The 25,783-nt window shown below is 35.7% G+C and overlaps 1 protein-coding gene across 1 annotated transcript in view; it reads left to right on the top strand.

Moving 5' to 3' along the window:
- ERCC6 (ERCC excision repair 6, chromatin remodeling factor) overlaps positions 1-25,783 on the top strand; it is a 45,385-nt gene that overhangs the window by 5,586 nt on the left and 14,016 nt on the right. The window contains 6 exon segments of the mRNA XM_010714484.2: positions 1,574-1,682; positions 3,523-3,909; positions 3,912-4,248; positions 12,822-12,947; positions 17,745-17,903; positions 20,091-20,226. Of these exon segments, the coding sequence (XP_010712786.1) occupies positions 1,574-1,682; positions 3,523-3,909; positions 3,912-4,248; positions 12,822-12,947; positions 17,745-17,903; positions 20,091-20,226 (1,254 nt within the window).

The following is a 25,783-nucleotide window of genomic DNA, read 5'->3' as shown; positions in this document are numbered from 1 at the left end:
GAGGGAGTGGGAGCAAACTGAATAGTGGCCCTGGTCTAGCAACTTACTATTAGTAGAGGAATAAGTAGCTGGAAGTATGGGAAGATATATGATTATCATACTTAAATCTGAAGTGTCATCAAGGAACTTTATGCTACGTTTTCCTGATATCACGTTACTTGAAATCATGGAAGTTAGTAGCAGATGAAGTTCATGACTCATTGGAAATCTGTTGTTAGCCATCTCTAATGGCCTTTGAAGTGTAAAAATCAATATCTGTATGAAAACTCTAATCTGTAAAAGTGATCTCAATATGCTCAAGATTCTGGTTAAGTCCCAGTGTATTTGAAGGCAGATGCTCTATATGAAGTTCATCTTGAACTGCATATGGAGAATTGCCTTTTAGTACTTTTCTGTTTGTCCTACTTAAAAAGAAAAAAAGTCTGAATTGCTTCATTATTCAGATAAATGTGAAATTACTAACTGTTAGAGCTGTTTCCTTAGAGCTGTCACACAGGTAGTGTTTTGTAGTGTAAATTCTTCAGTAGCAAGGATAATGTTGGGTACAAAGGAGGTAATACATTGTAATGTACACAAATACACTATGCTTTGTGATTGAAAGGTGCTACATAAGGACTCGGGCAGGCAAGAGCACCTCCCTTCACACACACACAAAAAGTTGATTGCATTGTAAACTTCATTTTTATTTTTTACTAAACTATGTGCCTCTATAGATGGGAAAATACTTTGAAAAAGTAAAGTTACGCATGAGAAAAGTTGCACTGCCTATGTGTTAGTTTTACTGTTTGGAATTTCTTGTATTTCATAAATGAATATAGCAACACCAAGGGAATTGCAACATTACTGGTAAACACACAGTTGAGGACATTACAGTCAGATAAAAGGGGTAGCAGAAGAGTTAGATGTGAATCACTTTCATTGCTGTAATGAACTACACTTGTTATAATGTCTGTAGTGTCGAATTTTTTCACTTATTTTTCAAAAGCATTTTACTTTGTAGTTTTTGCTGTTAAAGTAGCTGCAACCATTCCTGAATTAGTTATGTACAAACATATATTAAGATGTCTGACTTGTGTTTTTTGTTCCTTTCCAAGCAAACATTCCAAAACTGCTGGGTGATAAATAAATCCTAATGAATATTACACTTGGTTTTAATAGTTTATTTGCCAGTAATTCAGTCTTGCAAATCATGGACTTTTTTTTTAATATTCTTCACATATCTCACTAGTCCAAGGGCTGTTTTTGCTTGTATCAGCATAGTTATAAAATGACCTTGAAAAATGGACATGAAAATGCATAATTAGCATGTGAAATGTGTGTATAAATAGTAATGTCTTACAGTGTATTTTAAGATGATTGTACACATACATTTATGCATATTTTGTGAGTTATTAAGCTACAGACACTTTGTGACAGTTTTGTGCTTTTTTTATTAAATGGAATACTTTGAACATTTGAGTATGACTTTCTGGTAGAAAATACTGTAAGTGTTATAGCTTAAATACTGTTTAAAAGGATAGCAGGATTCTGAAGTAGCTTGAAATTTTAATAATGTACCTAATTGTCATTCAAGGAACAACAGCTAAAGAAGATCAAAGCAAAACAGAAACGTCTCCAAGCAGTTCTTGGGGGAACTGAGATTCTTGATAAAGTAAATGAAATTGAATTTGAAGATGATGAAGGTATGTATGGGAGAAGGCTGAAACTTCTGCTCTACTTTGACGTACTGCCTTTTGTTGTTTGAAAGTAATTTGCAAGATCGTTGCCAATAAGGAAATACATTTCAGTGGTTTGTTTTCAAAGAGAGTGTTAAGAACATTCATTTTCTGCACCTGCAGAATTGCAAATCTTGGCATATTCATGTGGGAAGTTTTAAGAAATGGATGTTAATCCTTGTTCAGCTCAGTAGGGATGACTGATGCACATTAGAGTATTGGGCTTAATAAATTGGAAATCTTAACATTTTTTCACAGCTAATTTGATAATGATGACTAACATCGTGATTGAATTACATTTTATATGCTGGATGCTATCAGTCAGCATTAACAAAATTGTTTTTTTCTTATTGTTGAGAATTATAGTTAGAAATGTAAGAGGGGAATACTTTATCAGGCTATACTGTGTTAAAACACAAAAAAAGATTAGGAAAAAACAGCTTCCAGAGCAGTATGCTTGTCCTCTTTGTTTCTTATGCAAATATTTCACTGTTTTCTTTCTCACTGCTCTCTACAAGCTGAGATTGGATTTTATAACTCCAGCTTAACTGTATTTCACTCACCATCATTATGTGTGGTATCCAGAAGGGCAGGGTTGGACCCATACAATGCCTTCCTCTGCACTGATTCCGTCCCCCTCATTGTGCTATATCCTTATGCCTTGTATTCATTGCAGATGTGGATTCTGAATCTCAGAAGGCTTATGTTCCTCTCCTGGGTCAAGAAACTTTAGTGAGAGTGAAAATTTTAGTAAACTTTTCTTAGCAGGAAATCATCTTAAGCCTTTTTTCTTCTAATGAGTTCATGCAGGAAATCTCTGGCACCTAGTGTGATGAAATGTGGCTAGAAAGTGTATGGAACCCAAGACAGAAGAAATGAAGTTGAACAGTTCCTATGGTTTGAGGAACTAATGGGCTGAAAAGGGAGTTGTTTCAAGCCAGATGCATTATCTTTACATATTAAACATACTTTAGTGATAAATACAATGCTTTAAATAGCATATATAGTAGCATACCATGCTGGCAATTCTGTTGTAGCTACTGTGAAATTTTGGACCTTAGTAATAGATTCTAGATTGGCATTTCCCTTCGGCTTCTTAAATTCAAGAAATCCCCCCCCTCCTTGCTTTCAGATGACAATTAACACAGTTAACACAAATATAAGCTTAGTAACTGTGTATGCAGTTTAGCTGTAAGTGCTTATTGATGACAATATGCTGTGTGGTCAATCTGACTTTTAAAATCATAATCCTAGTGGCATTGTAGTATTGGAGGGTTTGGGGTTTTTTTTAGCTTATGGGAAGACAGTCTTTTGTCTCTCTCCTGGTATCCTTAATGGAAACTTCAGATTTCAAGCTTTTAAGAAAATCTGAACAATCAGTAATAGAAATAGAAGTGGGCATTGTTACTGTTTATGGGAATTCTATGCTTTGTTGTAGTGAATATGATGACATGTTGAACTGAAAGTATAAGTAACACATTAGAGTTCATGTGATGTTAAGGATTATTCTTCTATGATAGTTCTTTCTGCTGCCGTGTGTTATTCCAGAAGTATTAGCATTCTAAGAGCATGCATAATGTTTCCTATATGAAATTTTAGAAGTAATTTGAATTTTTAAAAAGAAAAATCTGTTTTGACCTTTTTTGTTGGTTTCTGCCTTTTTTGACCTTTTCATATTGTGTAATGTTAGTTTGGAGTTGTTTTTAAGCTTTAAATCTATTTGGTTTTTATACACAATTTTGTTCCTGTATTGGAGTCATTCAGAACGTGTGGAAGGCATTGTGGTTATTCTGTTTTTTTGTTGCAGAGCCTGGTCCATCATCTCTTGGCAGTATGCTTATGCCTGTTCAGGAAACAGAGTGGGAAGAGCTTATTCGTACAGGCCAGATGACCCCGTTTGGAACTAAAATACCTCAGAAGCCAGAGAGGAAAACACGGCGACTAATGCTAAATGAAGCATCTGATTTTGAAAAGTATTTAGCAGACCAGGCTAAGCTGTCATCTGAGAGAAAGAAGTTATCCCTTCACAAAAGAGCGAAGAAGAAAGCACAAGCCAAAAATGTTCAGTGCGTAGCTCCCACATCTGCTACAAAGGAAAGAAGAGGTAAAGTTCTGTCAAAAACAGATAAACGTTTAAAAAAACACTTGAAGAAACTTCAGAAGCATGCCCTTCAGGTTCATTCAAAAGCAGGTATTCTAAAAGAAAAAAAAATCTTGAGACTACAAAGCTCAAGCCTGGACAGGAAGACGATAGTGGAGAATCTGAGTATGTACCTGATGAGGAACAACTTGAGCCAGCAGCAGTTGAAGAGGAGGAAGAACAGGCATCTTCACATGCTGAAAATGATTCTGATTATGAACTCAGGAATTTGTCAAGGAAGGGAAAATACTTGGTGAGGCGGGATTCTAAAGATGCTGAAAACGACGCTGACTACTTTCCAAGCTCTGAGGAGGAAGAACATACAGTAGGGAAGCGCAAAGTAAAAAGATGGAGAGATGATGGAGATGAAGACTATTATAAACAGAGGCTAAGGTTAGTCCCAGACATTTTAGTAGCAACATTACCAAATGATACTGCACGTGTAAAAGACAAAATCTGTAATACACGACTAGGAATAATGGGAAGGAGACGGTCAGAATGATCATAGCCTTTCTAAGGGAATCAGGCATACCTCTTAATTATTAGGACTTTGCTATTTAATTTTTCTGATCATTTGAAGATCATTCAAAAGTAAGTTATTTCAGTTTTGGATTTGTTTGTTATTTACAGTACTGTGAATGTGCCAACAGTAATGTATAGAAATGTATTATGTATTACTTGGCAGCATTACTGTTTTCTTAAGCTGTTTACTTTTGTCTACAGATCCTCATACCTACCTTTCAATTATATATGACGTTTTCTGTTTGATAGGCAAAATTACAGAACAGACAGACTCCCTCTTCAGAAGGAAGTCACTTCCTCACTGTGAGAGGTATCTTTGGTTTGGCTTGGGATGAGATGCTTGGGTTTTGGCTTTAGTTAGTGACTAGTCAGGAAGAAATTACTTGAACAAATGTATATGTACTGTTTTTGTATAAATCATTAGATGAAATCTCAGGCAAATATATTAATTTGAACATCACTATAAAGTGGACTTTGAATTTAAACTCATAAAATGCATACTGGAAAGGAATCATCTGTTCTTTTTTATTATCGAGTGATAACTCTTGCATAACTTAGATAAATAATAAAGACTGGACATCATGTTGCTATTAGTCAAATCTAAAAAGAGCTGCCCTGTTTGACAGTGGTTTTCCTTTCTTTCTGTCCTTATTAATAGTGATGTTCTTATCTAACAAAGATGTGGCAATGGTAGTAGTTTTCTCCAGCTGTGATGACCTAAGGTTGTAGACTGTGTAAGATTTATAAAAAGAATCAGCATCTTCTATTCAATAAACTAGTATAACTAGGTAGAGCAATATAGCTAAGATGTCAAGAACACAAGTTACTTCTAAAAATGGCACCTGAAGCACCTAGTGCTAATCTGTAACTTATGAAATCTGTATAGCCTGGGTATTAATGATTTCTCTGTAGCTACAGTGTGCTGTTGTGCTTTGTTTTGGTTTGTTTTTTTTCCTACCAGTATCATTGCTGTGGAGCTCCTAACAATAAGACTGTGCCATGTTTCCATTGTTAGAGCTGCTTGGAAAACATTTTTAAGGGCCACTGAAGTGACATGTAATTTAAGGTCCTTCAAGTGGTTTATAGCCCTTAGAAAAGCATGGATTCCAAGTTGAAAACAGCTTTCCTGGAGCGAAAGGAGCAATGGTTATTAAAGTTATAGAGAAGAGTGACTAATGTAGGCAAAAATCCTAGCATAACGCCTGGTTAATGGTGGAGAGATTTAAATCTTGTGTTTTACAGATATGGAGCATCCTACAAAGTTAAATTATGCTGTATCAAAAGCGAGGGTCAAGAAGTAGTATGAATACCCATCTTTAACCTGTGCTAAGAGCTGCTGTGGAGGAAGAGGCATGCTCTGATAGAGGTGCTTGTGTTCCAGTTCTAGCATTATTACAGGAAACAAAATGTTAAGTAGGAAGAGGTCAACTTGTTTTTTATGTCTTACACTACTAAGGCAGATCAGGAATTGGCATTAGGCTTGGAATCCCAGGATGCTGCTTTTCAAGGTTAAGGAGTAGTTTATTGCTTCTTGAATAGAAGATTTCAATGAGAGGCTAATCTGAACAATGTCCATAAGGTCAAAAAAGTGTGTTTTTTATTGGGGTACATTAACAAAAATTAATTGTATTTAACCACTAAAATATTTACTGTTTTATTGAATAAAATTGTACGTTTCACATGTAAATTAGACCAATATTAAATCATTTTTAATTCAGTGTTTTCATCAAGAGTAATTTATTTTGATTGAAAGTTTTAATATGACTCTCAGTTTAAATTCACTCAAACACGTTTTTTAATAACGTTAAGATTGTGACAATTTATCCTTAGCAAAGTCATATCATAGACTACATTTCTTTTGGTTACTAAAGTTACAATAAAAACCTAAATGAATTTTAGAAATATCAATAACTGTAATTGCCACCAAAACACTACATCTCTTAAAAATTTCATAGCTACAGTTATTGTGGCTGTTAAGCTGCAGCTGTCCACATTGACGTTTTTATGCTGACACCCCCAGGTAATCTTCATTATGGGAAATGCCATGAGAAAATAAAGTGTAGTGAATTAAGAAACATATTAAGAATGCTGAAGAAATGCTGTCATTTGCTTACATTTATGTCTTGTTTCACATCAGTTATACTTTTGAATGCAAATAAATGAGTGAGATTATGGTATATTTTACCCCTGAGATAGGCAAGGGAAAGTCCTTTAGGACTACTTCAGTATTCTGAACATCTAGTCTTGTGCTTGGTGCTGTATAAAGTCCTATACTCTCGAAAGCTGAAAATGAGTTTCTTTAACATTAAAACTTTTCAAGGATGGGACTTGAAGAGATTGGTCTGTGTCAAGGGGAAAATACGATGATGATGTTAAAGCATAGTAATTAGCTAATTATGGGACTGCTAGAGGAACTGACTGTTTCCAAAGAGGAGCTGGTGCATCTGTGGTAAACAGGGCAAGCAGGAGAACAGCTGCTCTGCTTTTCTTCTGAAGGCAACTTGTGTCAGTCGGCCTGGTCACTCACAGCCAGGCATGGTCAGCGGAAAGTGGAAAGGCCAGAATTAAACACACTCTTTTAGTGCTATCTTTGCTCTTGCATGGCTCTTGCCTTTCTCTTGTTACCATTACTGGAGCAGTGCTGCTGTGCAGACATGGGGAAAAAATCTTCTGGCTACTGTAGCAAGGAATACCAGGGCTGTGGGGAGGTAAAGTAAATCAGTGACAGACTGTCAGGTGCTAAATGCTAAGTTGAGGATTCAGTGCAAGGTGATGTTATCATTATCTCCCACTGTCCTTCATAGTGACTATTCCCAGCTGAACCCAGAGGCCTGGATTAGGTCATCAGTCTCTGGGGTAGTGCTGAAGGTCTCAGAGACTTGATCCCCCTCAACAGCTGTGGTTTCAGTGTATTTTTTGTCATACTCAGCAGTAACTGCCCTAGTCGAGAGCTGCTTCACACAGGCACTGGTAGGAGTCTGGAGCGGTCACCCACCTGGTGGAGCAGCCAGGTCACGGCAGAGCTGCTTTCTTTGAAGGCTGTTCAGTGAAACTGCACCTATTTTTAGCTTTTCATACCTAGAATCAGAAAATAGAAGTAAGCTTCACTTCAATGCAGATTAAAGGCATAGGAAATAAGCCTTTTCTGGCTTCTCAGCAAGAAAGTAACTGCATAATCTTCTTGTTTTACTTTGTCAAGGTTTTGGAGCTGTGGAAGCTGCAGCTCATCCAGTCTTTTGGCGTGCTAACATAAATTCTCTTTTGCATGTATTAAAATAGGAAGTGCAAATACAATCAAATAATTTTTTCTCATTATCTGTAGATAATATGTTACACTTTTGACATCACTAATACATTATCTGCATGAAGTAATAGCTTGGAAACAAAAAGTTTTAATAGCTATCTTAGGGTCACTATTCCCATAGCAGCTGCCAGTATGTGTATGCCTGCTGCTTCAGGGAAAGAATTAAATCTCAGGTTGTGGGAGATAAGTTCCATGTCTGTATTTTCTTGGCTTTTTTGTATAGTTTGTGAAGTAGAGTTTTTTGAGTAGCACTTCCTTCAATTGCTGTGAAGGGCTGGGAGGCAAGGCTAGTAAAGCTGCTTCTCACCATGTTTCCCGAGCGTCAGCCAAGCAGCTGAGTTGCTGGATGTAGTGGATATCAGCACACAAAACAGATGATAACAAAAACAGTCAAACCAATAATAAAGTTAACTAAAAAATAAGTGATGTTTTTTCTCAAGTTAGATCAGTTTTCATACATGAGCTGTCTTTGCAGCATCTGAATCAGTCAATCTCTCATTGTATCAGTTATAAATTTAAAAAGGATTAAATATTACCTTTCCTGGAAAACGTTTTCTTAGAGCATCCTAACTGCTCTTTAAAATGACAATCTGAGGCACAAATGAAGATATATTTTGGCTCACTCGCTGAGTACACCTTTCATTCTAAGCTCAAGTGTGTAATCATCTACATCAGTCTTAATTTACTTGTAGAGACTTGTACTAACTGCATTTATTTCATCTGTTAGGATGTGCCAATTAAATCCATGCATACAGACCATAAAAAGTTAGATCAGAAAAGTAATGCTGAATGCTTCAGTTTAGCAAATTAGAATAATCTGTAAGGGATTCTTAGCTGTCTAAAACAGAAAACATATTGTGCTTCAAAAAGGCAAACTATATTAAACGCTCAGCTTGGTTCCTGACTGTATTTTAAAAAGAAAAAAAATTGTGCTCATTACTGTTTTGGATGCAGAATTTCTTTCTTGGGTATTGCAATAAGTGGGAAATGGGCTTAGTATCTGAATACAATCTCATATTAAGAAAGATTTAATTGTATGATATATGGCTTTCATTCTGCATTTGTAGGATAAAATTGTGCTTATTAGTGACCATGGACAGCAGAAAAGTAGATTTCTCAAAGGTCATGCTTCTCTTTCGGTAGAGCCTGTGCTTACCAATCATTTAGGCACAGTAATGAAATTTAACTCAGACTTATATGCATTTTTTTAATTCTTTGCTTAATATGGTACCCTGTCATTAAGTCAAATTATGAGTTAGTGCTGTTTCTCTCTTGAAAGTTTGACTTACAGAGAAGAGGTCGACTGACCACCTGGCCAGTTTGGTCTCGCAGTGTTTTTCTTCCCTTTGCTTCAGCTATTGGGAATGTTTTCACTTTTCTGTTAAAAATGATGAAGTCTTAATACAGTATCTTGCATCAAGTTCACAGCTTTTCAAAAACTGAATGGCAGCTTCAAGCTCTGCATGTTGTTACAGTGGTATCAACAAATTACTGCTTTTTCTTTCAGTTGAGTGGGGAAAACCAAAGAGCTGCAGACCTTGGGGAGATACAATAGCAGAGCTTCAATTCTAAAGCCGACGCAATTATAAGTATAGAATAATAAATACAAAGTATATCAGAATTTTTCCTTATGATAACTGGGTTCTGGATATATTAGTTAAAATTCTAGATATATTGATTTTCTAGGTATCTCATGATTTCAAGAGTGATCTACATTGATCAAACTAATTGCAGAAACTGTTGGTTAAATTCCTTAGAGTTATGAGTTTCTGTTAATCTGCAGGAAGTTTTCTCTTGGTTGCTTCTGGATCACTTTTTCCAACGTACGCTAGAGGGCAATCTGCTTCTTCCCAGGGGAGGCTGAAGCTCAAATACTCGCTGCAACATTCATGTTGGGAGACTGGATTAGGGGCTTCTGTACAAAACACTGCCTTGCTTGTCAATTGTGTTTTATTTGAATTTGATTTCTAAAGTGATCTACCTGTCGCTTTAGAAGTTTTGTAAGTTGGAATTGTATTGATTTTAATGAGATAAGTAGGTGTTTTCTGTTGATTTTTGTTTCACCTTTCAAGTCTTCTCATAACTCGGTGAGATAACATAACCAAGTTCTGATGTGTGTTAGTTCCAGTAGTGACACAATCTGAAGCAGCGACTGTCAGCATTTGTAAGTTTGAATCATTTATCTTTCCCTGGAACTCAAAACAATAACTGACAATTCATACCTGATAACACAACATTGTGGTACTGAACAAAAATAAATGCATTTTTATGCTGTGCCTCCAGTATCACCTGCCTTTTTGGTCTTTTTTTTTTAGTCTGAGAGCATTATTGTTATTTTCCTAATTCAACCATTTAGTAGATTGCTATTCTGAAGTAGAGATTTTCTTACCTAAGTCAGGCTATGTAGAAGTATCTGTGGGAATTATTTTTGTATACACTTTTTGTATTATTTTGTTTGGTTGGATCTTTTTGCTACTTAACAGGCTATGTGATTTCATGTAATAAGAACAATCTGAGATATGACAAACAAATAATAACAACATTTGTTTTTCATCAGAAAATTGAAGGCTGGCCCTCTTGTTTTTTTTTTTTTTTTTTTTGGTTTTGCAGTTATTGTAACTCACACGTATTTGGAAATTATTGTCTTTATTTTCTCTTAATAAAACAGTACCACAGTTCCATGTTTGTGACTGCTTCCATAAAGGCAAGCCGTTTCTCACTATATTGGTGAAAAGCTGATCTGGAAAGCTACCGCAGCTAGCTTCGTTGCACAAGGAAGAGTATATGATTGTTTGTGTGTTGAGTGTTGAGAAGCCCTTACGTGAAGTATCTGAAAATATCAGGCTGGGGGGTGTCATTGTGCCACCAGTGTCTGCTGTAAACATCGGTGAGCCAAGGTGTGTGGGTCAAGTCTTAAAGACTTAGAGCAATGCATGGGTTGTTCTTCTGGGTTGTTTTGCCAGGTTTGAAGGTCAATATCTTGTGAGACAGCACCAGTTTTGTGAGCAGTTGTTTGAGAAATTTTAACAGTGACTTCTGTCTCCTTTATTTTGCCTAGTTAGGTTAGGATATAAATCAAGGTCATGAAAGTACTTAAATTCTACATCTAATGATATTTGTAAATTTTTTGAACAACTTTGTTGCTTTTTTCCTGACATGGATAAAATGAGACCAATAGCTTTAAAAGCACTCACTTATCCTATAAGCATAAAATGCATCATCTTAGCAGGACAGGAAATAAAATGCATTTTGCTTGTCAGTGTAGTTTCTTCTTTCAAATGTGAAAATTATATATATCTTTTCTCTCCCTAAATGTATTTTTTTTCTTCATGCATATATTTTATGGAAAAATTGAGTTAAGTAATTTTAAATAGAGAGTGAATTTATCACATTTTTTAAAACAGATCATAAATCCATTTTCCCAGAAGATGGATTTTTCTTTTAGTTCGTTTACCCTGCCGTATTTCTGCTGTTGCAGCTCTCCAGCCAATGGTAAGAGCCCAAGCCATCAGGAAGCTGTTTGTGTAATGGGTGAATGGGAGAGGTAAACTGTTACCAGGATGGAAGTACAACTGTTCACTCAGCTGCAATGTTTGTTCAGAAACTGCAAGTGGACTGGAAAACTAGTACATCCCATTAAGCTCTCCTTTGTTACTTCTGCAGAACTTCTGGAGTGTGCTTTCTCATTAAGCAAATACTGGATAGACGAGTTTTCCAGCATCTCACTTAAGAGGCTCCTTGTAGCTTAATACCATAGATTTCAGTGCTAAGAGACTTGTATTTGATTTTTTTTTGCCTCAATCTTCCACTTGCTTCTTTTCGTACTATCACTGCTATTTATAGTTCTTTGCAACCTGAACAATTTCAATGTCTATATTTTATGTCTCAGATGCTTTTAGACTGCCAGGGCTCATTCTTCAGCCCCATTCAGGCCAGCACCTTTAATAATGAGTATGGAAAAAGTGTTCAAATAATGATGTCTACAATGGCTTCAATTGCAGTACATGCTTCATTTGAAAGTGTTTTGTCTGGCTTGGGGGGGACAGGACCAACCACTGGGAAGAGTGTTTTGGTAGGAAGAAACTTCGCTGATAGATATATCTAAGGTATCTGCAAGGAGGCATGCAGTCATTTCATCCTTACAGATGCAGCAATCCTCTTATTAGATGAAATATGTCTGCTTTTGTGCTGCGTGATGAGCAATGGCATGAGGGTGTTCTTAATCTGTTCTGCAACTTTACCACTTTCTGTAGGGATTTTATCAGGCTGTACACTGTGTTTGGTGTGGCTGCAGTGAATGCAGTTTCAGCAGTGAATAACAGCAAAACCCAAGTTGTCTGTAAAGTGCTTTTGGTAGTTCAATACTTATTTGTTCAGGTTCTGCAGTCGTTTCCTTCAAGGCAGTAACTGTACAGTTTCCTGTTACAAGTAAGTGGTTTTGTTTGGGTCACTAAAGCAAACACAAGTCCATAATTGTTTTGGATGTTGAAGATCCTCTGGTGCCCTTTTTGAGAGGGGGCACAGGACAAGAACATAATTCTGGATGTAGTCTATGCAGAGTCCAAATACAGCACTTGGGCTGTATGCCATGAGTCACCATAATTTCAAAATGTCAAACGTTAACTCTCCTAACAGCTTAGGGTCTGTAGAGCACATCAGTTCAAAGACAGTGATGTTTCCAACCGAGTCTTCTGTAATGTTTGTATGCTACTGAACATTTCTCTAGGTGAAAGACATTTAGATATCTGTTTAAATTAAGAAAAATATCTTTATAATACTTACTCTTTATTTCTTTGTTGTTTTGTTTTTGTTTTGTCCTTTTTAAATGAATGTTTGGGAACTTAACATTGCCAGTTTCTTTTAATAGTGTTAACTGTTAATTAGCATTGCTGTCTATAGATAATCATGCTTAGCTGCACAATTACAAAAGCTTATGACTGTTCAGAAGTGCATGCACATTATGTCAAATATTTTGAGCACTTAGATGAATAATTTTCTCCTCCAGTGGATTACTACTTAAATTCATCACATCTGAGAAAATGTATTTATTCTTTACTACTTGATGAATAATTCAATGTAGTATTCATATAGAATCTTTTCCATGCAATAACTGAATGCTGACTCCTTGTGTCACTTATAGGAAGTGGCAAAGAGAACGTTTGAAGGACAAAGAACGTCCTGTGGCTGAAGAACTTTCTGATGAAAGCGACACTGAATTTGAAGAGGGTTTCAAAGTTCCAGGATTTCTCTTCAAAAAGCTTTTTAAGTATGTATTCTATACTTCATTTTAACATTAGGCTGTTGTGTGCTGTTAATAATGATGTTAGTAGTGACAAGTTGTGGTGATTTCTAGATGCCTTGTCCTACAACTTTGGGTACAGTTATTTCTGTTAAAAAAAACAAAACAAAACAACAAAAAAAAACTTTATAAGTCCTACTTGACCAAACCTCAAACAAAGTTGGCTATTGTAAACACAAAATGCTGCTTTATGAAAATGCAATTAATAAGTATTGTAAATGCATATTAGCTAAACTAAGGGTTGGGAAGCTCTCCTGGTCTCCTTTTGTAAGTGTTTTCTTTTACTGGTATGTGCTTTCTTTTAGTTCAGGTGTAGTGATGTAAAAATGACTTGACTTGACTTTGAAGATATGATGTTGGCAGTTGGTAATAAATGAAAACAAGGAATCTTAAGTGTTTCTGTGATTGAGTTGAGAGTGACTGAAGTTTTCTTCCAGCAAAAAATACAGCCAACTTTTTCTTTCAGTAGTTTTATAAAGTCATATTATAAGATCTTCAAGATGTTACTTGGAAAAACGTTCAGATATGGAGAATGCATTCTTAATTCCTTTAGTATTAATGATAGATTGCAGATTTGGGCAAGACTGCTTTCCATTCCAGTTTTTTGAGAGTTTTGAGTTTTGTTGTGTCCAGTAACACTTCCAAGTAATTCATCTTAATCTCAAAAAACTATTTATAAAAGGCAATTTAAACAAGTTAGCTGCTATTTCATCTGTAAGTTTTCTCTAACTTCCATGCTTGAATTCTTTTTTGTTGGCAACGTTTCACTCAAGGAAAACCATCTCCTCTTTCAAAAGCTAACTCTAAAATCTTGTAATTAATCTAGCAGAAAGCTATTGTTTCTTACAGGCTTACATAGTAACCCTTGCAACAGGGCCACTTAGTCTTAACCTCAAAGAAATGATTATTGTTGTCCTGCAATTCTTCAGAAGGAAAGCACTAGCTCTGAAATGGAAATGAATTAATGACTTAGTTGCCAGGACCATACGCAGCCAATATGTGGTCTCCGGTTGTTTATGCGACAGTACTGCAGGAGTAATCATCCTGAGAACGGATGTGTGGTCTGAGCAACCCAAAGGGAATCGAAATAAGGCAGACAATTAGAAATTAATCTTAGAGATATCAGCCTCACTAATGAAGGGTATCCCTGCAAGCATGAGTCAGTTGGCAAGACTTCTTAAGTGGTTAGAAAGATCAATTGAGTTGAATGATTTGTCTGACTTGTAACTTAAATGCTGAAACCTCCAGTGTAGGAAGGCCCATAGTCAATAGTCATTAAACTTTGAGTTCTGAACAAGTTCAGTAGAAAACATGGAAGTATATTGATCCAAGGAGGAGGTGTATCGCACTATTTTGTAAGTGATCTTTCTGCATATGTGAATTGAATTCCACAGAGAAGTTAGCTCACAGTAGAAATATTAGACCCTTAAGCTGGTTGTCTGTTTTTGGTTTTTTTTTGTTTTTCCTGGTGGGTTGGTTGCTTTTCATTTTTTATTTCCTTGCTTTTATTTCTTGTAAATCTGTTCAAGTGGAAAGTCTGGTTTCTTCTCTATATACTTCTGTCTGCTTTTAGGAATACTCAGCAACATTTACTTAGTTAGTACTACTGGTGCTGCCCTGGACTATAAAACTGTGGTAAGCAAGATTGACTTAAAAGCATCTGCACTTAACCTGAGAAAATTCTGTGTAAGGAGGAAACCAGGTTTCTTGCTTACATACTTGGAGTGCATGGTTTCCTAACAACTGCAGTGCTATTGCATCTCAGTAAGATAGCAGCTATACTCTGCTGGATACTGTTACAAATTTTTGAGGGATGCATTGTAGTGTATTTACTTAATGTGAATTCCAATGCAGATGTAACTATTTCAAAGACTGGGCAACATTTTGTTTTACTTGTACAGTATTTTTAAATTAAAAACAGAACACAGAAATTGGCTCATTGAAATTATAAGAATGAAGAGAATTGATTTTTCTCTCCATGTAATCATGAAGAAATTATTTGGGAGAAACTTGTAAGAAAAAAAAAAATTAAGCTTTTCAATGGTTGCAATTGCAATATTGTAAGTTTGGTTGTTTCTACAAAGCGTTGGTGTGTAGCAAAGCACCTTAATTTTCCATACAAGCTGATGTTAATGTTTTCCTATATATACTTTCAAAGTCATTTAAAGTAATGTGCTGTCCATAAAAATATGTATTTTGGGAAATGCTTATAGCAGAAATAAGTTGCAAGCATGCTTTGTGTGTAATCATTTCCATTCTTCTTTTGTGTAGAGGGAGATGTGTGGGTCTTTAAAAAGGCTAAGACATACATGTCTGTAAGATCATATTTGGCTCTAGAAGTATGTGTGAAGTGAGTTGAAATGCTATTACACTTTGCCTTTTCTAAAGGCTGACAATATAGAATTCTAGAGCCATACAGATGGATCCTGTCTATACAGGGCTTTAGAAACAAATTTAGATGTCATTACTTAAAAACATGTTCCTGATTTTCTTTGACACATTCTAAGGTACTCAATTCTGGACTGGCATACAGCATTCTTGTGTAGAGAAGCATGTGGGACTTGAAGTCATTTATCTAGCTTCATGATTGTGCCTTAGTGCTGTATCCAGAAAATCTATGCAGTTCAAATTCCATTTTTAAATAGACACTTGAAATCTTGTGTAGAACATTTTTCCTGCATAGAGAATAGAAAAACACCAAAGATGAATAGTACTACATTTTCCTTAATAATAAGTAACATGCAGAACTTTGAAGTATAAAAGGATTATTTAAAAAAATAAAAAAAAAAAAGGCTTTATTGTTGTTCAGGCATCTCTAAAAGTTTACCTTAATGCTCCAGATTAACTTAGGAAGGGAGTAGCACTTTGTGATCCAAAATTACTGGGAATTTCATCTCACTGCATGAAGATGCATGATTATTGCTATTTTCTTTCCATTATTTGAGGGGAAAAAAATCTTTTTGTATTTTTTTCATTGTAGCTCAAAGGTTTTCCTCATAAATTAAATCTGTTAATGTGCCTACTTATACCTGTTACAATCAGTAGTTACTATTAATACATAATATTTTGTTTACCTGAATGTGTTTGATGAAAGCACCTGCATCTTCTCCATTTTCATATATCCATGAAGCAGAATTTCTCCAAAACTTTGTTTATTAAATGTGTTCTTGTTATGTAGATAGAGAGAGAGGGAGAAATATGCTTATAAGTGCAGATCTTTAGCACTGTTTGTAATCCAAAGAAATGTTACAAAAAATGGTATCAAGGAATTGTCTTCTTAAGATGCATTCTGGAAATTAGTCTGAAGTAGCTTCTGACTTTTCTTTTCTCCAACTCTTCAATATTTCCAAAAGGAGATATTCTGACCTTCATAAAACATTGTAATAATGTCTTCATTTGTTTAGAGCTACTCCTGGAAACTATTTTGTAGTTGTTTAATTTAGATTCCTGTGTTTTTGAGGTCAATTCATTGCTAATAAAAGGGCTTTTTACAGACTTCTTGGTATAATGCATTTGAGATACCAGCAGATAGTATGATGTCTGAACCATTAGATGTGTTCTTTGATCCCTTTTCTATAACTACTCAGACCATTTGACTGTTTCCTTTCAGTATTAATCTAAATCCATACAGATCACAACAAAAATTGATTTTTGATAGGACTTAGCAGACACAAGTGTTGTTAATTGTCAGTAGTCCTAAACATTCTTCTCTGTAAGAGAAAACACAGTCTTGAAATGTGCATTTGAGAATATCCCTGAGTGAACAATCCCAATTTTACAAAAAAAAGCCTGTTTTGTTCTTTGCTGTGCTTGGCATGCCAGCAATGTGTGCCACCAAGAGAATAGTACCAGTAGCCTTGATCTTCTATGTTACAAGACACAGAAATGCTGAAAAATGTATTTTTTCTGAATTATTGAAATATGCCGGTGTTTTGCTTTTTTTCTTGTTTTCAATTTAAACTCTCTTTTCCAAAATGTTTTATTCCTGATGCTGTCATTATTTTATATCATTAGTAAAAAAAAAGTTTTAAAATGATTCTAAATTCAGCAGCTCATACCCACCTTTTTAGCTTGCTGTTGTAGATGTTGTTTTCTAATCAACTTTTTTTAATTGGGATATATTTTAGTTGTTGCTCATGCAATTTCCAGTGAGTGACTGGGAATAGAAGCTATAGTGATGTTTTCACATAACAACACTGTGCTGCATCTCATTCACTGGAATCGTTTCTATTGTTTTGCCTTCCAACGCAGTTTCCCTTGTTGTCTTTCTTCTTCATTGAAAGAGATTAAATTTTACTAAATGAATTTATGTGAAAAGAAAGCATATTGTGACAGATGTGATCAGTTTTCAGAGTGGAATGTAAAGTCTGCACCACTTAAAAGTCAAACTTTTCCTTCTCCTTAAGGTATACCTTCCAATAATGTAATCGATTAGACCCCTGCATGTCTTCTGACACTTTGTTGGAGTAGCTTTCCAAGTTATTTTTAACACTTAAAATATACATGAAATAAAATACCCTCTAATTACCATGACTATCAGTTTAATTAGAAATGTTTTAGTATTGCATAAAAAATGAAAGTCGCATGTAATGTTTGAGTGTATCAAAAATGTATGACCTAGTAAATAGAGCACTCATGTAAAACACACATCCAGCATGTTACTGTAACTGGTGTAAGAACCCTGCCAAATGATTAATTCATGAGTACTTTCTGTTACGATCTTTATTATCAAACATTTGCCATCTTCTTTTTCCTTGTTTTTAGGTACCAGCAGACAGGTGTTAGGTGGCTCTGGGAATTGCACTGCCAGCAGGCAGGAGGGATTCTGGGAGATGAGATGGGATTGGGCAAGACCATCCAGATAATTGCCTTCTTGGCAGGTCTGAGCTACAGCAAGATCAGGACTCGTGGTTCAAATTACAGGCAAGTGCTCCTCTGCAGACTGTCAGTCTGTAGAGCTCAATTAATATTTCATCAGATGTATTGCTGGTGGAGGAGGGTCCCGTGAATTATTAATGACATTTCAATTACAATATTCCTTTAATTCTTTTAGTGGGGGACATCAAAGGAAAAATTTTACGAGACAATGGAGCTGTAGGGCAGGAAAAATTAAACATGTAACACTTTTAATGAATTCCAGGCATTGATGCTTCATTTTGCAGATGAGCCACACTAGATATTTTGGGTCAATACAGTGTCTAAGGTTAGCTTCCACAAATGGATTGTTTACAAACTCAATTACATTAATATCAATAGTTTACACAATATGGAATTTTAAATTAGATGTAATACCTTTAGTTCCATTTATTAAATTTTACATTAAAATATTTGTTCTGGCAAGACACCAGGTAAATGCTTTACAGGAAGTCACAAGTTGATTTGTGATGGAAGTTAAAGTTCCTGATCAGCAGGGAATTACCTATGCCAAAAAAAAAGTAGTACTAATAAAAACTGTAACTTACACAGAGGAATTTCCATCTTTGTTACTGTTTAAAACTGTAGTAGAGTAACTGGCTGTTCTTGCAAGAGCTTTCATGCTCCTTCTTTATTACTGAGCAATACTTTGAAATTCGGTCGTTAAATTGCTGGAAAGGTACTTGTTGGTGTTCTTAGATTTACAAATGCATGCATGAATGATACTTGAGTTTTCTAGTTCTGGTGACCTATTTATCTGATGTAAATTATGATATGCAATTAAGCAAATATTGCAGCAGTATACTGAACAAACAAAAACAAACTTTATAGTGATCCATTTAAATTAAGTACAGCATGTACATGACTTGTAAAATAATGCATTAAAAGGAAAACATGGAAGACTTATATTCTTTAGTTAATTCCTGATATAGCCTTTATATAAAAAACTGCTCTGCTGTACTGCATCATTCAAGCCAATTGATTTACTTGGGTATGACTGCTTCTTCTAAGGTTGCTTCTCTACAGATTACTTTGTGCTGGTATATTTGCTGGTATGTATTTGACCTTGTTGGAGGACCAGTGAGTTCATGGAAATGTTTCAGGACAGTTCTCTTAACGTTGCTACACAGTTACAGCTTAAGAGCTAAGATACTTCAATGAGACTACAATGAAACTTTGAAGATGCCAAAATATGAACACTGAAGTTGCAACATTCTTTCTGTATATACCATCATGTATTCTGGTTTTTTGTTTTGGTTTGAGTTTTTTTGTTTGTTTTGGGTTTGTTTTTTTTTTTGTCTTTGGTTTCTGGTGCATTTAATTAACAAATCCTCCACAATAGTAACTCCACGGGGGAAAAATGAGTCTTTTTTTTTTTTGGTGAAATTTCTTAGTTGTCTGTGTGTTGTAAGGCAGAGAGTCAAGTATTTTCTGCAGCACTACTCAGAATGAGGAATGCACTAACTCTGGCTGGCTAGCCCCTACTTGAAAGCCATGTTGTTTAGTAAGCAGAAGACCTCAGGGTCGGTCTGATTGAGAAGCAGGCATTGTTAAGAGTGGGCATAGTTCTGTTGTCAGCCTGTCTGAGCGATTTCCATCTCACCTCTTATCTCATTGCCTTGAGTTACAGAGGGAGCCCATGTACTGCAATGCCGGATTCATACAGCAGCTTTTCCCATAGTATTTATCAGCCTCAGCTCTCATTCTGTAAAATGGATATAACTGTATGTTCCTTACTGTGCAGAATTGTGAAGGTTGTTGTGTTTGGAAGTGCTTGAGAATGAAAACAATAGGCTATTCTTGAACATTCAAAATATACAGCTTTATTTTTTGCGACATTTTCTGAAGAAATATTCTTCAAAATAAGTTAGTAGAAATTATATTTTGTAAACTGATCTGATTCTGGGATTTACAGAGGGGAAAGATCTTTTGTTATGTAAGTTGAGGTAAAAGAAGCAAATGAACTCTCACACCAATGGTCTGTTCATAAATATCTGTATGCTTTGAGTAACCATCTTTAGCCTGTATTTGGATTGAAACTTGATGAAGAGCTTGTGGGTTCATGAGTTTGTTGCCTTTTTTCTAAGTACATTATTTTTGTAGCTTTTCAGTGTACCGGGTTATTTTAATAAGACATACAATATAGAGTATTTATTTCATGCTAAAGATTTTGGTTTGGTTTTGTTTGTTGGTTAGGTACCAGGGATTGGGTCCAACAGTGATTGTTTGTCCAGCTACTGTGATGCATCAGTGGGTAAAAGAATTCCACACATGGTGGCCTCCATTTAGGGTTGCCATTCTCCATGAAACTGGTTCTTACACCAACAAAAAGGTAATTATTGATATTCATTTTGTAAGTCTAGAAACCTGTCTCTTTTCTGCATTAGCGAAAAAAGAAGTGTCCTGTGTCCCATGTCCCTGAATGTTTCTGTGCACTTGTACTCTTTGATTCTTTTTTAAAGATTACTAAGTTTACTGTCTTGTATAAATTTGTTAGGTAACCAGACAAAAAGAGGATAACTGGAAGTACATTTATATTATATCATGGAATAGAACTGCCTAAACAAAGTAAACATTATAACAGGCTTCCCCTTCAGAATGCTTTGCTTTTGCTGAAGTCAATAGTGACCTGACTAAACTGCTTTCAAACCGGACTGCATGTACTTTGAGCTTGCTATGGAGGCCCTGCAATGTTAGACATAACACAGCTTATTATGGAATCAAAGTGCATCGTGGTTTTAATGGTAGCATGTCATTTTTCTTTAAGTCTAACCATTTAGAGTAGCCAACACAGTGTAATATCTAACCTACTTTTACAGTGATGCTCATGTAATTGTAACTAACTTGTGATTTGGTCTGAGAAGATTTGAAGCCTTTCTGCTGAAGGTGGGCATATCTGAGGTTTAATCACTGGGAGTGCTTCTCTGTAAGAATGGAAAAGACATATTAATTTCTCTTCATTTGACCAATCTGTCAGTTCGTATCACCTGGTTTCTCTTAATGATGATGGTACTTTATTGGTTTTCTTCAAGCAGTGTCTTTTCTGTCTTTTGATTTTATTGGCCAATGTTTTAATATGCATGTTCTTATTCCATTTCTTCAGATGAAATCTCAGACAAACCAGACTTGTCAATCCCTGATACCTCGCTTGAACAAAAAAGGGAAAAGTTTAATTTTTGTTTTCTCCTGACTGATTTTAGGTACTAAAAGGATTTGCAGGATTCAGCAAAGTATTTTCAAATTTCTCTTTAAATATTTATTGAATTTCTTGTAATAACATTAAAATGATGATATGGTGCTTAATTGCACTTGATTAAACGTATTGTGAGGTAATCGATGCCATTTTATAGTACATGGCAAAAAAGAAACAGTACACTCTAATGTGCTAATAGCTTCCTGTTGTTCAATTAACTTGGTATGTCTTCAATCCCTAAAAATCTGTTGCTCTCAGTAACATGTTTGCATGTCTTCTTAAATTAAATCGTGTGTGTTTATTTTGGGGTATTTGTTAACTAATGAACTTGACAAACTGGATCAACTTTTTTCCATCTGCAAGTATAGTCAAGATTTCAGGATTTTACTTCCCCTTGTTGTCTCACAAATGCTTTGTCAAGAACTTACAGAATCTTGATGCACTATGATCACTTTAGGTAGGTTCAGTACTCTTAATTTTGTCCTTCATCTTTTGATAACTGCAACAGAATGCCTTAAAAAGTGTCACTGCTAATGTCATTGTTATCTCACGCACATTTATTCCTTGTTAATTCCTTAAAAAGACCATGCTTCTGACTCAAATTTTAAAGAATAGAATCTAGAATCATCTAGGTTGGAAAAGACTTCAGGATCTTCGAGTTCAACCATCACCCTGACCTATTGAGTCCCATCACTAAATCATTCCCTTAGTACCACATTTCTTAAATACTTCTGAGGATGGGGATTCCACCATTTCCCTGGGCAGCCTGTAGCAATGCTTAACTACACTCTCCATGTAGAAGTTCTTCCTAATATTCAATCTAAACCTCTCCTGATGCAACTCGGGACTCATTCCTCATGTTCTGTCACTTGCCACCTTAGAGAGGAGTTGATGCCCTCTTCACTGCAAATACTTTCCCATCCTAGTTGTCTTTATACCTGGAAGAGAGTTTACTGCTAATTTTTCATCAGAAATCTCACTTGCACACTGAAAGTTAGATCACATACAGTGCAGGTCAGGTGATTTACTCCCACCTGCAATTTCTTTTCAGCGTGTACTCTTTCCATGAATATGTTGGTGCTGATCTAATCTCATGATAATTCTCTCTTCTGATTACCTGTGGCCTTACAGGAGACTGCTTTGCATGCATCAACTTCTTAGTACTCAGGGGCCATTCAGCCCTTATGCTCTTGCTAACAAATGAAATAGACTGTGTAAGATCACAAATGTGTTAGTTAATATTAATTTTTGTGGCCAAATTGGAAGACAGTGCGCATGTGTGGTCTCAATAATGCACAGACATGCTTGGAATTAAATTGACAGTTCCAAGATTGGCCTATTGTTCTGATAGTGAACTGTGATTTATTACCAAGTGTATGAAATTTGTGCTGGACAGTTAGGTGACAATTAGCTTTCAAGCAGACAGGATCATGGAACTGAAAGTTGCTCTTTGTTTTCGGAGTAAGAAAGGTTACTACAGCCTCTGGGCTAACAAAAGGACTGATGGAAGAAGGCTGTTGTCTCCTGAATTAACTGGACATCAGACAATGAATATCTTAATGGATTTTTGTGAAGTGCTTTACCTTGTAGTAATAGGGCATTGGGTTGCTTATGATTAAATATAATATTGCAACTTATTCTGTGCAGGCCTGTGGAAGAGGAACAAATGATTTCAGAAAAATGAAGATATATTGATCTTAAAGTTAATGAATGAGAATCACGCAGGAAAAGAGTTTAGTAATGACAGGTGTACCATAAGGCAATGCAGTATTTTGTGGCTGAGAGAGCTAACAGCTGTCATCAGCCTTCGGCTATCCTCAAGGGAAAGCAAACTGGTAACTGGTACTTTAGATGATGGAAGGTAGACGCAACAAGAAGTTGGATAGGTTTCCAGGACTTCAGATCTAGTCTGAGGCCATCTGGATGAAATGTAACACTTGATTTTATTCCCTCTCCATTTGTGATAACAGAAGATCGTTTGGTTCTTCTGTGATGATTAATGTGAGTAAATTGGGCATCGTGGGAAGAATCAGATTGAAATAGTAGTCCTTCTCCATAAAGTCAGTTTTCAGTTTCAGTGTGGTACAGCAATTGTGGCTGTGTCCTTTGGTGCTGTTTTATGCTATTAACCTCCTGCAGTAGCTTACACTCAAACCTGATGTAGCATAAACTGACTTGAAAATACCAAGAGCTCTGACACCCTAATAATGAGAGAAAATAAAATAGTATACCCAGTATAGCATATCAAAAATACTTATTTATAGTTAAGAACAAGGGACATGGGAAAGCCTTCTGTACAGAGAACATGTTTTTTTTTGTTTGTTTGTTTTTCAAAACCTGATAATCTGAGAGGAATGATGTACTTCAATTATCTTGATTTAACATCTCAAATGTGAGAGGAGGCTGTATTCTTGAGGTTAAGGCTGAATTTTTAATTTCTCAATATTTAGCACAAATATCATTGATGTTATTTCTTGGTAATGTGATCCAGTCTGTCAAGCCTTACCTACATATTCATTTATTCTAGTCAAACTTTGGGGAAAACGTAGCCCTCAAAAGCAATCATCCCTTCATGATGCTTGCACCTATGGAACCACCTACTTTGCACACTGTAGATTTCTGTCTTCTACCCTCACACTAGATTACAAAGATTAAAGTTCTTGGTATAACTGATTATAAAACCTTAATTTTAGCTGTAGATTCTGTTTCTGGACTAGGGATTCAACTCAGATAAACTTTGTATCATGCCACAACAAATAACATTCCTCTTAAATATGTAGTAAGTGCTCTAGTTCATTTTATTGCAACATTTACATTATTAAACATTGTAATGTGTTCTGTTGAAGCCTCTTCATGGTGCCATTTAGATTGTTTGGTTGGGGGTAGGGAAATATTAGAGGTTTTATAGGCTGAATTTATGGATCTCTGGGCTTAATGGTTGGTTATAAGATAGTGAAAAGACTGCTGAACAGTGCACTTTTGATTGATAAGTGATATAGTTGTCCAAGTGACTAGGTATTATCTTGGTGAGTTCATGTGTGCCTTAAAGCTATGACAAAGTTTAGAGAATTTCATTTCTATCACTAGTCTAATTCTTTGAGTCTGGTGCTACACACATTTCTGTTTAAAAATATTAACATTATAATACATAATAATATGGAAGAGTTCATGTTCTCTTAAGTATTTTTTAAAAAGACTATTTTAACAGCTAAAAAGATAAACTGATTTCTGTATCTGCATCATTCAAAACAATTGTGGTTTTGTAGCTTCAGAAGACAACTCATAGCTACTGAAAGGTCATCAGCAGAGTGAAAAAGCTTTCTTCAAGGTTTGTCCATAGAATGCATCACTGAAACATTTTAGCCTTAAGCAATGGTATTTGCTGAAAATCTTCAAGTCTTTGTACAGTACGTGCATCCCAGAGAAGATGAGTCAATGATCAACACAATCGATGGCATCACCATCTTAGGTGGAAATACTGTCCTTGACTTGTAAAAGCCTGAAATGCTATGCTGAACAAAACTATAATACCAGCCTTATTCCATCTATTTGATTGTTCTTGTATTCATTAGCACGTTTTTAAGTACCAGACTTCAGAATTTCTAAGCTAGAGCACAACTGTCTTATCTTTTGGCATTAGCAGGATTTGTCTCTGAGCTGAACTTAATCTTGTGAATTTTTTTTTTTCAATTTAACTAACAGATTATGAGCTGAAATATTTCATTGAAATGGATTCCCAAAAAAAAATAATAAAAATAATGCCAACATGTCTGAGTCTAGCTAAACATGAACTGTGAATTAAAGAATACATGATAAAATACCATAAATTCTGAAGTGCCACAGCTTCGAAATGGCATGTCCAGTGTTAAATCCATTACCATGTTTTAAAAGGTTCTAAATTATTCCAAGGCAACCTCCTAGAAAGTCCCCAGTACAGGAAAACAACAGTTAATAGGTGTTGTAGTATGAGCTGTTAAAATTGTGGTGTATTTCTTCGTTGTCAGCAGAAATCCTTGTTTATTAAAAATTTAGCTTGAAGGAAACTTTAATTAATTACAGGTTCAGTAAATCCTGACTAGGATTCTGCTGTGGTGTGTTTACAGTCAATGGCCTTCATGTGCCTGTGTTTCACTTCTGTTCTCCGTGCTACCTGACAGCGTGATTTATGGCTGTTGCTTTCTGCTAGTCCACTGCTTGCCCTCTAGGAGGGATTGGTCTCTTGAGCCTCCGTAATAACAGCAGCACTTTCACAAAACATCTTTTAATGACAACAGTGTAGCATTCTGTAAGTCAGGCTAATTGCAGACATACCCTATTAATTGCAAAAACTACGAGAGGTTACATATTTTACAAGCTTTTAATTTGAAATCGCCCGAGATGATTTGTCTGAAGTGTTTGGGTAGAGATGTGTGCGATATTCGATGGTAGGCCACTGCTGAGGCTATAGGACACCACTGCAGACTGTGGGCAGTGCACCAGGTAGAATTTAGCTTTGGATGTTCCCACCTGCCTAGCATTCCTACTGTGTATGTAATATATGTTGTTATAAAGATTGCATATTTTCTTGACAGTCGTGATGTCAACATTCTTTAATGCTGCAAGTTGTCTCAGGAGGTAATAATCAGAAAGTAGAAGTTCTTGAACAGTTAATTGCAGAAGAGGTTTTTTTAATCTGGGTTATATCTCTGAGAATGAA

The sequence above is a fragment of the Meleagris gallopavo genome, chromosome 8 (assembly GCF_000146605.3).
Source record: "Meleagris gallopavo isolate NT-WF06-2002-E0010 breed Aviagen turkey brand Nicholas breeding stock chromosome 8, Turkey_5.1, whole genome shotgun sequence".
Lineage (NCBI taxonomy): Eukaryota > Metazoa > Chordata > Aves > Galliformes > Phasianidae > Meleagris > Meleagris gallopavo.
Note: the sequence above shows the minus strand (reverse complement) of the source record. Positions and strands in the feature narration are given on the sequence as shown.